This window comes from Apodemus sylvaticus, chromosome 15, assembly GCF_947179515.1.
Source record: "Apodemus sylvaticus chromosome 15, mApoSyl1.1, whole genome shotgun sequence".
NCBI classification, from domain to species: domain Eukaryota; kingdom Metazoa; phylum Chordata; class Mammalia; order Rodentia; family Muridae; genus Apodemus; species Apodemus sylvaticus.
Genome location: NC_067486.1, coordinates 63,445,294 through 63,461,745, shown reverse-complemented (window position 1 = coordinate 63,461,745; position 16,452 = coordinate 63,445,294). Strand labels below are relative to the sequence as shown.

The 16,452-nt window shown below is 43.2% G+C and overlaps 2 protein-coding genes across 18 annotated transcripts in view; one reads left to right on the top strand and one right to left on the bottom strand.

Moving 5' to 3' along the window:
* The window catches only part of Golgb1 (golgin B1), a 247,039-nt gene extending 232,391 nt beyond the window's left edge, over positions 1-14,648 (top strand). For all 16 annotated transcript variants that reach the window (XM_052158343.1, XM_052158350.1, XM_052158344.1 and 13 more), the window contains 8 exons: positions 8,500-8,678; positions 9,631-9,793; positions 9,984-10,121; positions 12,187-12,330; positions 12,568-12,665; positions 13,176-13,310; positions 14,197-14,302; positions 14,495-14,648. In XM_052158343.1, the coding sequence (XP_052014303.1) occupies positions 8,500-8,678; positions 9,631-9,793; positions 9,984-10,121; positions 12,187-12,330; positions 12,568-12,665; positions 13,176-13,310; positions 14,197-14,302; positions 14,495-14,629 (1,098 nt within the window). In that variant the 3' untranslated portion in view covers positions 14,630-14,648. The remainder of the gene's footprint in view (positions 1-8,499; positions 8,679-9,630; positions 9,794-9,983; positions 10,122-12,186; positions 12,331-12,567; positions 12,666-13,175; positions 13,311-14,196; positions 14,303-14,494) is intronic.
* The window catches only part of Eaf2 (ELL associated factor 2), a 1,192,577-nt gene that overhangs the window by 326,230 nt on the left and 849,895 nt on the right, over positions 1-16,452 (bottom strand). The window lies entirely within an intron of this gene.

Genomic DNA, 16,452 nt, shown 5'->3' with positions numbered 1-16,452 from the left:
CATTTCCCTATTTCTATAACTTGCTGTTATTGATTTCTATAACGTGATACCTGGTTTTATTCTGTCTAACTGTCGAGGTGGCTTACTCAGTTCACATGTCCATCCTTTCCCCTTCAGCATCCCAGGATAAGCTTCTTTACACTCAGCAGGTACAGTAGTGCTGCTCTCCAGTAGACAGTAAATACACTCCTGGATAAACTACCCTGGAACTCTTTCTGTCATAGGATTGCCCTCCTTCAGAACCTTGTAACTGTAGAGAATGGGCGAGGAGAAAGGATCCCCCTCTTGGTGTGCCACTCAAGACCTTAAGATTTGTCCTCATCTTCTCAGCCTCTTGTTCTTAGCACGAAGGCCACCAAGTCACACTTCCCAGTTGCTCCCCTCTGCCTTGCCTTCCTACTTCCTGAGTATACTTGTCTTAACATTTGTCCCATGTTCCCTGCACACAAGTACCTCTGCCACTGAGGAATTGCCTCACTTTATCTTCGATTCCATTGGGCGTTTTTGTCCCTGCCATCATGTTCTTTTAATTGACGTTGTTATTTCTTCAATGTGTATGGGTCTGTGTGTCTCTGCACCACATGCATGTCTGGTGTCCTTGGATAGCCTCACACTGTAGTTACAGATATGGGACACCATGGGGGTGTTGGTCATTGAACCGAGGTCCTCTGGAAGAGCAGATAATGCTCTTAATCACTGAGCCATCTATCCATACCTGCTATTATGTTCTTAATTTGTAAAAGATTCTTTTTTTTCTTATTTTGCGTATTTTTTTCTTGTCTCATGGGTGAATTGTCTAATTTGTGGTGCTTTGTTTTGTTGGTTTATGTGTATGTGTCACTGAGGTATGACATGCAGGTAAGGGCATTGGAATTACAGGGCATTTGAAATTGCCTGATGTGGGACTTGAACTAGGGTCCTCTGGAATTGCAGTGTTCTCTGGAATTACACAGCAAGGACTCTCAACTGCTGAGCCATCTCTCCACCCTGTTATGTTTTTAAAACAGGCTCTTATTATATACAGTGGGCTGGCCTAGAAGGTTCAGAGTAGTCCAGGCTGACCTTGAACTCAGTGTTTCTGCATCAGACTCTCAAAGCCCAGTTCTACAAGTGTGTGCCTCCCCACTTGCCTCTGACCTCTTCCTCTAGTGAGGTTTCCTTGTACTTTTTTATTGCTTCTGTAGTGCTTCTCGTTGCCAGCATTCTCTGTTGTATCTTTCATCAGTGTAGCTTCTTCCTGCTACTTTTGTGAATTCCCCTCTCTCAGCAGTTGCTTTTCATCCCTGATGTTAGCCATTCTTTATGTGAAGAGCAATCCTTGTTTCATCTTTGCATGAAGAGTGGAATTTGGGAAGCCCACAGAGGGACTTCCTGGGGATTCAGTGCAGTGTGATCCTGTTGAGTTCATTCATAGTGGTCCCCAGTTTTGTGCCTTGAGTTCCTGCGGGTCTGGTCAGATCTTTGAAAGATATTTCATCTCCTGGATAGAAGGGAACTCTCATCTCCAAGCTGAGGTGGGGATGGCCAGGTGTCTCTGGTGGCATGCGTTGTGTCACCATTCACAGTTGATACAGCTGGGCCTGGTATTTTCATGCTCCAGGGGCACATCCTTTTCCTTCTGCAGAGAGTAAACTGGTTGTTTGGTGAGGTTACCAAAAAGTCAGAACTGAGGAGGATTTAGTGTGCAGCTCCTTCTGAGGCAGCTCTGTGAGAACACTTCATGTCTCAGCCTCTGCCTCCCTCCACCCCATCACCATTTTTTCCAGAGGTACCTGATGCTGTTAATTCCTGAGCCCTTTGAAGATTCTGCAGAGTAAGTTCTGTTGGTCCTTGACTTCTCTATCACCAGCTAAAGATCCAGCTGTTGCAGATGTGTTAAGTCAGTTACTGTTGTTCATCTGCTTTTCAGCCTCAAGTATGTAGCTGCTGCTGACCTTTGTTGGCTTCCTGATACCGTTTTGCATTTGGTGCTTTTTAAAAAATCACAGGTGTGGTAGTATTAACGTTTTGAGTGGTTGAAAGGTGTGTGTGTTTAAGGCTATTGTCTTTTCCAGATGTCCCAACATTATTTCTTTATCAAACTTTGAGTATTGGAAAAGAATTTTAAAATAAAATGCAGTTTTGCTAAAGGCAAGTTCATCATAATATTCACTAACTTTGTGTGTGAGACCTATTAATTTTCTTATTTAATTCTGATATTCTTATGAGAAAAAGTACTGTAATTATCTTTATTTAGTGGATGAGGGAGATACTTAGATGGTCTCACATCCAATAAACAATAGGGTATCTAATTCTAGAGTCAAGGTATCCTTAACCAGGAGCGTGCACTGTTACTGCCAGCACCTACTGTGAACTGATTACCTGGAAAAGAACCTGGGGGGCAGTGAGAAAGAAATGACATCAGGATAACAGTTGTTTGAGATGTGTAGTTTATATGGAGATTTGACTATTTGACTATATATATATATATATATATATATATATATATATATATATATATATATATATATATATATATGAATGAATATGGGGTGACTCTCTTGAGACTGGCTCTGGCTCAGTGTGTATTGACTCCACCAGTTGCTCAGTTGGTGGCCTGCTTGACTCAGGAAACTGTAGGTCTAGCAGATCAGAGGACTTCAGTGCTCCATCCCAGGCTAGCTCCAGGTGCTGGCTAGCTGTGGCTCCCTGGTGATAAGCAGGAAGCTGTATTGTTCTATTGAGAACAAAGGGCCAGGAACTTCAAGGGCTAAGGACTAGGGATTAGAGCAGAGCAGAGATTCAAAAACCCAGCTCAAAAGCTGGGGGAGGATACAATTCCTCCCTTCCCATTAAATTTTAAGAAAAACCAGTGGATAAATATCCGTCAAAAGATGGTGGCCTTATAACCAGGGAGGGCAGGCATTGACAGTGATTCCTCTTAAATATTATATGACATCTTTTGCAGAGTATGGGTAATAGGCTTCCTTGCTATTTTAAGGACAGTCTCTCGACATCAGGCCCTATGCGATCAGGTGTGCTTCCAAGGGACTCAGAGACAGAAACGTGGTCCTCCCTCTGCACTGCTTTGCTTTGCACCTCTCACTGGTGCCCATGTCTTCTTGCAAGCAGACACACATAGATCTGAGTTCTGTGTGGTTCCTGAAAGGAGAAACAAATGCCCTGTAAGTGTAAACTGGATGGCCCTCACAGCACAATTTTCTTCACTGTCCTGGGGAGCCACTGAGCTGTGTCTGAAGGAGGCCTACTTGAGACACAAAAGAAGAGATTAAAAGGGAAAATCACTTTGAGTCTGCCTCTGGAAGCCCAAGTTATTCAATTCATATGTAACGTAGTAGTTCTCTGAAAACAAAAGCTAACCTCTGGAGTGGAGGAGGTAGCTTTGTGAATCAACAGACACTGTCTTGTAAACGCCAGATAAGCCAGCTGATAAAGATTGTTAGCCATCTTCATAATTGGAATCTCCAATATTGGATTTATTGCTAGACCAGTCCATGACTGAGTCAACTGATCACATTAAAGGAAAGAGAAGAGTTATTATAACTTCTCCTTAAGATTAATTTTTTAAGTTAAACAGTCTACAATTTCTCTGTCCCACAAATTCTAAAAGCTTGAAGCAAGGAAGTTTATTTGATCTGGGACATTTGACAATTAGAGTATATTCAATATAGCTCTTCTGTTACCATTGTCTGGGCACTCAGCAAGCCCACAGTCAGCATTATCTTTAGCACACCACACCAATCACTCTGGCAGCTAGCATGCTCCTGTAACATTCTGCGGAAAAGACATCAACATGCCTTCTTCCCCAATATTAAGTCAGGATCATGTCATATGCCAGTAAGTGAATTCTTCCATCTCACCTAGGCATCACTATGCCTAGTTATAGGATGCCATATACACTCAGCAAGGAGTTCCTTGGAATCCAAATTTTAAAATTTTCTTAAAAATATACAAGCATGCCGGGCAGTGGTGGCGCACGCCTGTAATCCCAGCACTTGGGAGGCAGAGGCAGGCGGATTTCTGAGTTCAAGGCCAGCATGGTCTACAGAGTGAGTTCCAGGACAGTCAGTACTACACAGAGAAACCCTGACTCAAAAAACCAAAAAAAAAAAAAAAAAAAAAAAAAAATATATATATATATATATATATATATATATATATACAACCATAATTTAAATGATATTAAAGTTTAATTAAAGATTAAATTTCACAGAGATACAATTTCCCCTCTCTTTTCCTTTTTTAAGAAGATATTGTTTTAAAATTTTCATATTACCTCGTACTCGAGGATAATAAAGAATTAAATTGTCAAATACATTTCAAATGTGTGATAACTTTTATTCATTAAATGGCTAGTACTATTATCTGTTTTAATTTAAGTTGGAACACCAAGCATATACCATAATATAGGCAATAACTATGTAAATATGGAAAATAAACAGAATTTTTAGTTGCTTTTTCTGTTAGAGCAGTTGTAACTAGAAATCTTAAAAATGTATCATTAGTCACATGTATATATTTTTATATATTTTTTAAAATTAGAAATATGAGTATCATTTATCTGTAATAATTAAGTCCTCTAGAATTAGCACCATTATATGGTAGAGGTAGAACTGAAGACACCAAGAACAAGTCTTTGCAATTTGATGTGCACAAAAAGTATAAAATTATTTTTAAGCCATTACTTTTTTGATGACATAAAGAATATGGTTGTATGGCCAATTGTTTCTATAAAGTCTACCTGGGACCCAAATTTAATGTGTCTTGCCTTAAGGGGTCTTGTCCAGGTACCTTTTTAAAGATAAATTTATTATATATAAGTATGCTGTTGCTGTCCTCAAACACCAGAAGAGGGTGTCAGATCTAATTACAGGTGGTTTTGAGCTGCCATATGGTTGCCGGGATTTGAACTCTGGACCTTATAAAGAGCAGTCAGTTCTCTTAACCTCTGAACCATCTCTCTAGTCCCTGGATCAGCTCTCAAATATCCAGGACAATAATACAGTCATTTAACTTGAATTATATTTGCATAAAGAATTGTAAAATTTAAGAATTAGCAGAATTAAAAAAAGAAACAAGTTTAAGCAATTGCAAGCCATTATATATATATATATATATATATATATATATATATATATATATATATATAGAGAGAGAGAGAGAGAGAGAGAGAGAGAGAGAGTTATCAATATATAATTAAAGCCTTCATTTTTAACATTTTAAAAATAGCAGCTATAGCACCTGATTCAATTATTTGTGCTGAAGCAAGGGGAAACTCAAAAGAATAATCATGTGATCCAATTATATGAGCTTTACTCCCACAGTAGATGTATTCCATATAGGATACATGTATAGAAATATAAAAGCAAATTGTAACAATTTATCTTTTGGATAACAATTATTAATTTTGCCTAAAAAGGCTTGCCATGTAATAGATTAACTATCAATTATAATTAATTTGATTGCAGTTCTTAAAACATTCCTTTTAAAATATCTTTATGATTTCATCTTACACCATTTTACTAACATACCAATATCTTTATTGAAGGATATAAAAACTTTATTTGGAGAGGAAAAAAGCTGATTTTACGTTAATGTTCTCTTTCTTGAAGAATGGCAGTGAACACATATCATAAACTGTTGACAAATGATTACAGTAGCTTCCTGCAAGTTATGTCTCTTATTATTTATCTTGAAAACATTAGAGGCTTAAATCCTCTTGTGGCAAGCTTTTAAAGCAGTGTCTTAGCCAATTAATTTGTCCTAACAACTTTTGAAAATCATTTAGTTAGAAAACTGTAAAAGCCCATTGTTAAGAGCAAAGACTTGTAATAAAATTCTATGAACAATGTACATTGAAAAATTTAAGATTTTAGCTTCTTGTTTTAAAGCAGAGGCAAAACATTTTTCTCACATAAGGTAAGGCTATATCTGAACTATATTTTGAATCACATCTGTATGAATCTGTTAAAAATGTTCTTTTGGCAAGAAAACCTGTAGGTGAGGCCTGTAAGACAAAAGCAGCATCTCACCAGCCTCCACTGAGGCAGCTCTGAGCCTTGCATTAACCCAAATGTAAATATCTTCTGATCTGAGTCTGTTGTCTCTAAGGCTGGACCCATACCCATTGTAGCCTGCAGCCAGACCCCATAGTGTGAGTGTTAAAAGAAAACTGTACTTTTAGGGTTTGGGGGGAAATTCTACTAGTTTTTTGTTAGTAGTCAAAGGAGCCTGTTTGCTATCAAATAAATTTCCACTGAGATCTCCTTTTCAATCTTCGTGGGGTTAAATTTTGCTTTTACCACCATATCAATAAACTTGTAAGAAATGTCACAACAGACCCATACTGGCCACAGCTGCATCACTCTTAAAATCATCTTAATTACAAAATATGTTAAGAATCGTGAGCCTTTAACCAGACTTCAAACTGTAGCCAATGGCACACTGGCAATTTTTATTGTAACTCTTAATTTTCTCTTGCAATATTAGAGCATAACTATAACTTTGGAAAGCAAAACACAATTTTAAACTATCTATTTTCTTTAAAAATCAATGGCAAATGCATTACTTTCACACCACAGAGTTTGTCTGCCAGTTCTTATGTTTGAATGTATGTCAGTGTAACTTATTAAAGAGATACTATTTTAAATCTTATTCCTTATAAGTCTAATTTCTAGGTTAAGATTCACATAAAACATTATGCCAATTTGGAAGTATCTTAGAAGCCTGTTTCTCCTGGGTTGTATCATACCACATGTTGCTGTTTAAGATGGCTCTAACCCTGAGTTACCAGTGTTAAACTTTTTATTACCAACACTATACCTTTTAAATCATAACCAAAATCTTATAACTCTATAGTCAAGATATGTAAAACCTTATACCTTTAAGACTAATTATAAACAAGAATAAAGTGATTACATGAATCTTATAAACTGAAACCAAATTTTTCCTAAACCTTGATGCTGCTGGCCCTTTAAGAAGCCGGTTTTTTTTTTTTTTCTCCAGCCCTGTTTGACTCCTAGTTGAGCTCGGGGCAGTTTTAAATCAACCTCCACTGTCACTAGCAAATGACGGGGCTTTGGTTGTTGTTGTTGTTGGTTGTTTGTTTTTTTACCATTTTTTCTTTTCAATATGAAACAGAACAACAATCATTTCAAACAACGACACAAAGATGACACAAATGGACATAGACAAAAAACGATACATAGAAAGGGAAGCGTGCTCTATAGTACTAAGAATATCTCTAGTAGGGTCCACGGAGGAAACAAGACCTCTCTATATTTCCACTTTTCCCTAAAAGAGTTTTAAAATCCATTTTCCTTCTCTCTTTCTCATTTTTCAAACCTTTGTGAAGCAGACCTTGAAGACTACAGACATATGCCTATTTTCAAACCCTTTTTCTTTTTGCCGGAATCAGCTCTTAAAGGCTGTGGACAAATGCCTATAAAGTTCACATGCAATTTTCCACTGTCTACTCCTAAGCGGGTTCAGCGTTGGTTAGTTGGTTAGTCTGTATCCTTTTGTACTTGTTCACCATGCAGGATACCTTATTTTTTTTGGGGGGGGGGGGGGGGAAGCTTCGTGAAGATAGGGTCACCTCAGGAAATCTTGCGTCTAGCCCCACGTTGGGCACCAATTTGTTGCTGCCAGCAGCTACTACTATGAACTGGTTACCTGGAAGAGAAGCTGGGGGTAGATGGGGGAAGCAGGGAGAAAGAAGAGACATCAGGACAACAGTTGCTGTTTGAGATGTTCCGTGTTTATTTGGTGATCTGACAATATAAGGGCTATGTGGTGAATCTCTCGAGACTCAGCTCAGTGTATGTTGGCTCCACGATTCCACATTGCTCAGTGGGTAGCCTGCTTGATTCAGGAAACTGTAGGTCAGGAAACTGTAGGTCCACCCAGGCTAGCTCCAGGTGCTGGCTAGCTGTGGCTCCCAGGAGATAAGCAGGAAGCTGTATTGTTCTATTGAGAACAAAGGGCCAGGGCTGAGAACTAGTGATTAGCTCGGAGGTTCGAAAACCCAGATCAAACTCTGGGGAAGGATACAGTGCACATCCTCTCTATTGCGGACATCAGCTCAGCTTAAGACTGGAGTCCAACAGAGATGTGGGTTAGGGATGCGTGCAAGCCTACTTGCCTGATGCCTGAGTTTGATCCCAAGAATTGGGAAACAAGGACAAAACAAGTAAGTAAAGAGCAACGGCAGCAACAAAGAAAACCTTGTCGGTGTTCATGCAAGAGAGAGAGAGCAGAATAAGGGTGCAGGCCTAGACAGATTCCATCCAATCGTTCTGTAGGTCTGTCTGCTTCAGACCTCAGAGGCCAGTGGGGTAGAAGTGAAAAGAATGGTTAGGCCTGGTGATCCTGACAGCAGCTCCTTGACTGTCTCTGGGTTTCTGGGAAGGTGTTGACAATCCTCTGCACCTGCAGTAGGAACTACTGGTCAGTAAGGAGTAAGAAGTGAGTCACCTGTTGCTCTCCCTCTGGTTAAAGCTGAAGGAACTGAAGAATCTGCAACAGCAGTACTTACAGATGAACCAAGAGGTGACCGAGATCCATCCGCTGAAGGCTCAGCTCCAGGAGTCTCAAGATCAGATAAAGGCACTGCAGGTGATGGAGGAACAGCTCAGGCAGGAAAACCTCTCCTGGCAGCACGAGCTGCACCAGCTCAGGTACAACTGTAACTTGAAGCATGTTATGTTATGTTATGTTATGTTATGTTATGTTATGTTATGTTATGTTATGTTATGTTACTGTTTTGTTTGGAAATAGTTATAGAATGCTGCAGAACAGTAAAAGAGCACTTGAGTGCTTCACCTAGTTTCCCCCAGTGAAAGCCCCCATGCTGCACACTACACGCCACACCCAGCTGTCCTTATGCATAGCAGAGAAGTAGCTGGTGTTCAGTAGCAGTCCCACTCTTTACCAAATTTTGAAAAGAAGTAAATAAAAATAACAACAGCCAATGCTTACTACTCACTGTTTAATGCATGCCACACTGGGTGTTTGATAAGTGACATGTCTCATTTAGCTCTTAAAGTAGTCGTAAGGAATAACTAGTTTATTCCCATTTTATTGAAGAAACTTGGTGAGAATAATTTCCTCAGGTCTCATACCTAGTATTTTCAAGAGCCAGAGTTCTAAGTCCTTGAGAGTCGACACTGACTTTAATTCTGTATCGTGGGTCTGACTGCTGAAGGACCAGGATAGGTTCCCACGCCCTGCACAGTCTGGACATCCTCGTTCCATACATAGCGACTGCACACGCTGACCCCTACAGTTCTGAAGTTTACTCTCTGTGTGCACACCGGTGCCCTGTGCAGGGTTTTCATGCCCACCTTGAACTGCTCTTTGCCTTTGGAAACACAGCTCTTTGCTCAGATTCCAAATCCGATGCCAGCCTTTCTGTGAAGACTCTGCAGCCCTGCCAGGAGGCATTTTCTCACGGTGCTGGCACGGCCTTGCTCTCATCAGCTTCCTGGGTGTTTCCACTTAGAGAATCCATTTCACTGATATGTATTAGTTTCACTACATTGCGAATAGCTCAGGGGAATGTTTTGAATATGGAATTCTTCTTCTCCGAGCCGTGAGTGTATGTGAGCCATTCTTTTTCTCATGGTGTAGAATGGAGAAGAATTCCTGGGAGCTGCATGAGAGGAGGATGAAGGAACAATACCTTATGGCCATCTCGGATAAAGACCAGCAGCTTGGTCATCTGCAGAGTCTCCTGAGGGAGCTCAGGTCGTCCTCCCAGACACAGATTCTCCCTGCACATGACCAGCGACAGGTGAGGCGATCCATACATTTCTGCTCAGGGTGCCACTAGCCAAAAGGCACAAGCCACTTCTAACTGCCTATCTGCTACCAAGAGGCAAGCCTCCTCCCAGCTCTCTCAGGGGTGATGCAATCTCTTCTAGAGGGAGGGTTTAAGTGTGAGCACTTTTAGAGGCCATTTTAGTGAGTTTTGGTCCTGGCAGGCATCCAAAAAGACAACGGCTTCCCTCGATGGGTCACAAAGCCTCGCTTATGAGACAGAACTTCTCAGGACCCAGCTCAATGACAGCTTAAAGGAAATTCATCAGAAGGAGCTGAGAATCCAGCAGCTGAACAGCAAGGTATGTGTCTCCTGCTAGACTGAAATTGTTTCTTTTTTTTCTCTTTCTGAAATAATATTTGGTACAGACGCATGGCTTCAGGCACATGTAACTTGGGAAGAAGTTTATATTTCTTATGAACAGAAGTTTATAAGAGCTGCATGTTTATTCCAGAGCAGAGAACACAGCCTACTTTGTCCTTCCCTTTGGCAGGCCTTTAAGAATGATTCAGAGAAACCCATACACTAAAAATGCAGAAGCTTCAGCCCATCTTCTCTGTTAGGAATGCGTAAAGCATCTCCAGCCCATCTCCCATGAGCCATTGTCTTCCAGTTGCTCTCTGACTGGTCAGAGTGTTATCAATAGCTCCTCCCCAGTCCTGCCCTCTCTAAGAAACCTAGATAGGTAGTTTCTGCCAGAAATTAGAAGTTCTTTTTCTACTTTGAGAAGTGGTTATTAATTGAGGAGTATTAATGTCCAAAATGGATGTTTGGGGTGAGGGGTGCATATGTCCTATCTCCAGGACTCGTCTGACATGAGCCAGTGAGGCTGGTCAGTGTGTGAAAGTGCTTACCACGAATCCTGGTGACTTCAATTTGATCTCTGGATCCCACAGAGGAATGATGGAACCAACTCCTGAGGGTTGATCTCTGTTCTCCACATGTGTGCTGTAGAATGCCTACACGCATGAATGGGTATTACATATATAGGCAAACATACAAAGTAATAACATGACTCAAAATCATAAAAATGAGGAGACAGTTTCCCAGATGAGGAGAAAAGACACAAATAGTGGCTGCTAAGTGGCACTAAAAGTGACCTGTGCCAGGTGTTGAGAGGCCGTTCTGAGGTCAAGGCTTCTACACATGAAAAGATGGTGTGTTTGCTACACATAGAAAGTACTCATTAGATGTTAAGTTCGCCTAACATTGAAATGCCAGAGACAGTTGGCCTTGGATTGAAATGAACTGAACTGATGAAATAGCCAACCCTGATTTCGTTCTGTTTGGGAGCAGGGTTCACCTCTCATCAACCTGTTTCTAGAAACCCTACCCTCTGTATCTCTTTGGCTGTGAAGATCCAGTGAACACCTCCCAGTACCACCTCAGGTCTTATTCCTCTCTAGTCCGAGGCCCTCTCTAGACATCACCTTTATGACAGCATTTTAAACTGAAGTTGAGCTATTTATAGATTGTAGAATAAGTCATAAGTAGATAACAGCTAAAAATTTTAAATGTTATGTTGAAGTAAAACATAAAAGTAACAGATCATTAGCATAGCATGGGGTACACTTTTATAAAGTAAAAATGTGTAACAAATACTCAAGATAAAAAACCAGGGTGTTCCACATCCCCACGAGGCCCTCCTCCCCTCTGAGCACAGCCACCCACCTCAGGACTAATGTAAATAGAACCACTTGAAGTACAAACCACACTGCCATAGCCATTGTCACTCTGGGCCAGAACTAGGTCTCTTCAGGGCTCTGCTGAGAGAAAGGTCCCTCCTCCCTAACCTCAGTCGCCCACCCACTGGTTAGACAAGCACAGCCATTTGCCTGCTGAGTGTCTGGCCACATTGGGCACTGAGGACTCCCACAGGCCTCTCTGGAAACCTCCAGTCATTTGAGCTCCTCTCACTCTCTGTGGGTCCCATCTCACTAAAGAACTGGAGTGACCTGAGTGAGATAGAACCACGAGCTGTCACAGTGGCTTCTCCCTAAACCTTAAGGTGAGCTTGGTCTCTGGTTATATTGAGCTCTGGGGCTTGGTTTCTATAGTAATTTAAGCATGGACCTGGCCTACTGCCCTCTGCTTACATTCCTGGAATAGCTTGTCCTAAGTGAACTATTGTTAGGGGTTTCTGCTCATAGACCTTGGCACCACTAAAAATGAAAGTTCCCTGCTACTCTTCCAGAATTATTTTCATTTTCTTGTTGAAACATTTAGACATTTTTCACTTAGAAAGAAACAAACTGTGGCATGATTCAAGGGTAGGTAGAACTCAGGTGGTGAAAGCTCAGGCCAGTGGACTAAGAGCACTGCTCACAATGTCCTGGGGGCAGCACTTACCTTCTCCCCCACCTCAGTTCTCTCAGCTGCTGGAGGAGAAGAACATCCTCTCCGCCCAGCTCAGCGATGCCAGCCAGAGCCTCCGAGAGCACCAGCACCACTACAGTAACCTCTCCAACCACTGTGCCATCCTGGAGGAGCAGGTGCAGAAGCTGCAGGCGGTAAGGCAGGGAGAGGCTGGGACGGTGATGGGAAGAGGGAGTTACGGTGGTTATGGGATGATACCTAAGAAAAACAACCAAACAAATTCCTAATGACAGGAGGACAGAGCTCAGAGAGATGGTGGGAACGTAGCTAGGGACTGTCCCTTCCCTCTGCTGTGGAACAGGGTTTCAGTTTGCAGGCATACAGTGTCTTGAGAACTTCCCTCATAGCTACTAAGCTGCTGTTTGTTCTAGGGGAGGCTAAATGGAGATGCTGCTCCAGGAGCACCCCAGAAAAATGATGAAATTAACAGAAGGAGTGAACCTGAGACCACAGGGGAGGAGCAGCCAAGGTAGGAAGAGCAGCTGTACCCTCCAGAAATCCCTGGTACAAAGAAATTAGGTGGCAAAGGAGAGAGGGTAATGGGAATGAATATGACCAAAATACACATTATCTACACGTAAGGAAATGTCCTAATGAAACCTGTCATGTGTGATCAATGTATGCTGTTTTAAAGAAATTAGGTTATAATCGGTGGAAATAGAGTTCACCCTGTGCACTTAATATGCCCTATTATCTGACTAGTGTCAACAGAAGTAATGTAGGAGGGTAACACACCCAGCAGGTTGTGTGAAGGAAGTGAGCAGTGGTTCTCACACAAGTGCATATGCACACAACACTACAGAGGCCGCAGTTAAAACTGTTCCACAGCCTCACATCTCCCCGTGGGTGTTGTTGCTCTGTTTGCCCTGTGTGCCTCCATGGTAGTCTGTGTGTCTGGAGACACACTTGCAGCCTTGGGAGGCTGTGTTAGAGACTGGGTTCTGCATCATCCGTGTCCTTTGTTTGCCTTTTACCCCAGCTTTTCTGAAGTCCAGCAGCAGCTGTGCACCAGTAAACAAGAGCTGAGCGAGTTACAGAAGCTGCTGGAAGAAGAGCGAGACGGAAGGCTGACCGCTGAGAACGCACTCTCCCTGGCCAAGGAGCAGATCCAAAGGTAGGTGTGGGCCGGCCCTTCCTGCTCATGCCTCGCCTCCTGGCCTTGCTCTTGTGCCTGTGCCTTTCTGTGGCCTGGCTCAGGGTGAGTTGACATGTTCACCATACAAAAGCAGGGCCCCCTGGAGGTTCAGAGGCCTGCATCCACAGGCAGTCACTCCTAGGGCTCAGTAATATGTCTGCCGTGCATATAAGGCAAGTACGCTGTGAAGTTGTTTCACTCTAGCCCACAGCTATGTGAGGCACTTGTTGGATTCTTGTATCTCAAAGTCTCTGTCTTTGCATGGGGGGAGGGGCAGGGAAACAACGTCCCAGGACCTTAGATATCTTGATTTATTGTCACTCTCTACCTTATCCCCTTGAGATGGAGTATCTCATTGAACCTGATATTTGCCATTGTTAGTGACCAGCAATCCTTTAGCCATCCTCCTGCCTCCATAGTGCTGGGGTTACAGGTGTGGCCAGTCAGACCAGCTGTTACATGGCCTCTGGGGACCTCAGTGAAGATTGTCATACTCGTAACCCAAGCACTGTTAGGCACTGGGCCATCTCCAGAGCCAGTGTCAGATTCTTTAAAGAATCGAATAGAAGAATTCTAATTACCTTATATACCTCATACCAAGACATTTGTTTGTTTGTTTGTTTGCTTGGTTGGTTGGTTGGTTTTGAGAAACAGTTTCTCTGTGTAGTGCTGACTGGTCTCAAACTCAATTCCTAGACCAGGCTGGCCTTGCACTCACAGAGATCCACCTGTGTCTGCTTCTTCCTCTGCCTCTGCCTCTCTGCTTCTCTACCTCTGCCTCTGCCTCCTTCCAGGCCACCTTCCTGGAATGACTAGGAAGAATCCCATGCAGGGAACCCATGTTGTTTGTTTTTTGTCAATACAGGTTGGAACTTAGCGAATGGGATTCGGCCCGGACTCCCATCATTGGCGCCTGTGGCTCTCAGGAGCAGGTGCTGTTGATGGATCTCCCAGGCAGCAGCTGTCGAAGGGTAAGATGAGGACATGGGGCTGACTCAGTGCTGTGGGGATGGCCTTCAGGTGTGGAGGTGGGCTATGGTGGAGGTGTCCAGCCACTGAGGAGACTGTCTCCCAATATGCCTCTCTACTTAGAGGCTGGGATCAGTATTACTGTGTAGGGAAGAACTCTGATTTTCCGTGGTTTGTTTGTTTGTGCATTTCAGACCCGGAGCAGTGCGGGATGGAAGCGGGTCCTGCGTTCACTCTGCCACTCCCGGACCCGAGTGCCACTGCTTGCAGCCGTCTACTTCCTAATGATTCATGTTTTACTGGTTCTGTGTTTTACAGGCCACCTATAAACTTGTTACTTGGTCACAACTCTTGAACTTGTAGTTCCTTCATCTCTAGTGTCAGGATTGTCGATTCCACAGCAGCCTTCTCACTTTCAGCCTATCCTCCTCCTCTTAGAAAGTGCCTGTGAAAACAGAGGTGGCTGTGAGGACAGGCAGTGCTGTGAGGACAGGCGGGCCTAAAGGCCTGCAGCATCCGCTCTCCTTAAACACGTGTGCTGGGTCTGAGCAGCTTCCCAGATGTGCTGTGCTCACATGTGCGTCTTCAGATGTTGCAGATCCACATCCTCTATGGTCTTGTAGGTGCTGAGAGGCCTTGCAGCCATGCCAACAAGAGAGTCCAAATAAACGCAGTAATCTGGAATTCAGTATCACTTTCCTTGGTAACCTGCTTTGTCTCGTTGCCTGTATTTTCTCCTGCCTCAGGAGGAATGCAGAGTCGTGGGCAGTGAACGCATTGTCCCATAGGACATGTGAGCAGTCTGTGGAGACTCAGGTGGGAGCTGGAAGGCTCCCAGGCTTCAGCTGTTGGATCTCAGGGAAGAAGGCATTTTCTTCCTGCCTGTTCCATCGCCAGCAGAGGGAGGGTTTGTTGCTGTGGATTGTCAGGACTAGACCCCATCGCTTATGCCTTCTGTCACATGTAGACTAAGGTATTAACTGGCCAGTGCCTTCCCTTGCACCAGAAGGTAGGAAGAACTGGTGATGGACAGCAAGGTTCAAATTCTATAGTCCTATTTTCTGGATGTGCCTCCATAGAGATTTTAAGATGGTGTCGGAAGGCCAGTGGGGCCATGCCAAGGTGAACTGTTGTCAGGTCTGAGTTACCACATCACAACTAGCCTCAAGAGCTATGAAGCTACTGCACTGCTGTGCTGGGTTATTCTGTCTCCAGTGCCATTGTCACCCACCTCTGGGAACAGGGCTGAGGCAGTGGAGAGAGAAGGTGAGGCTCCTGAATCCAGTCCTGAGAGCAGTGGCGAGGAATGGATGGATCCCACTGTGTCAGTCCTCCCCTTTACGGACATGATGTGCTCCCTTCCTGGTCTCACCCCCTCAAGAAGAGAAAACTGCTGGGCTCACTGATCAGCCCTTTGTTCTGTGGTGATTAAATTTTAGTCACAACATCCCAAAAATTGTCCTCAACTACTGTAAAATAATAAAGTTATTTTCAGAATAAGGAATTGTGTGGGACTCTCTGTTAGCACAGATGTTACATGCCTGTATTTGTACTCCATGGGGAGGGAGGGAAAGAGGAGTGGTTACTGGAATAGAAAGTTCTGAAACTTCTTCATCTCACAGGCCAGCATCACATGGCTGTGAGCATCATTCTGGCCTCAGCTGCTGGAGTCAAAGGAGATGAGGTTGTTTAGAAAATCCATCCTGAGATTGACTTAAAGGAGCAGAACCATAGGATGTGAATTTGTGAAGCCTTGTGTATAGTGCTGAGGAAACTCTGAAAATATTAGACCACCAAGTGTGGTGGCACTAGCCTGTAATTCTAGCACTCAGGAGTCTGAGGCAGGAGGAGGACCATAAGTTCAAGGCCAATCTTGTCTACATAGTACGTTCAGACTAGCCAGTGCTACCTAGCAAGAGTCTCTCAAAGAAACAACAGACTCCTTGAGCACAGTGCAGGAGGGATGTTCCATACCCCATGTGGGTTGGAAAGATGTCGTGCTCGTATATGCAGTTGCTGCTTCGGAAAAGCTGGCCTACTTTCAAGGCAGAAGAGGATTAATGGGAACCTGTTCTCGCTGGCTTAAAAGCTGTGCTATTCCTGAATTCAGCACTTTACTGCTCAAGGGATGAACATGGGATGTTTGTAAGCG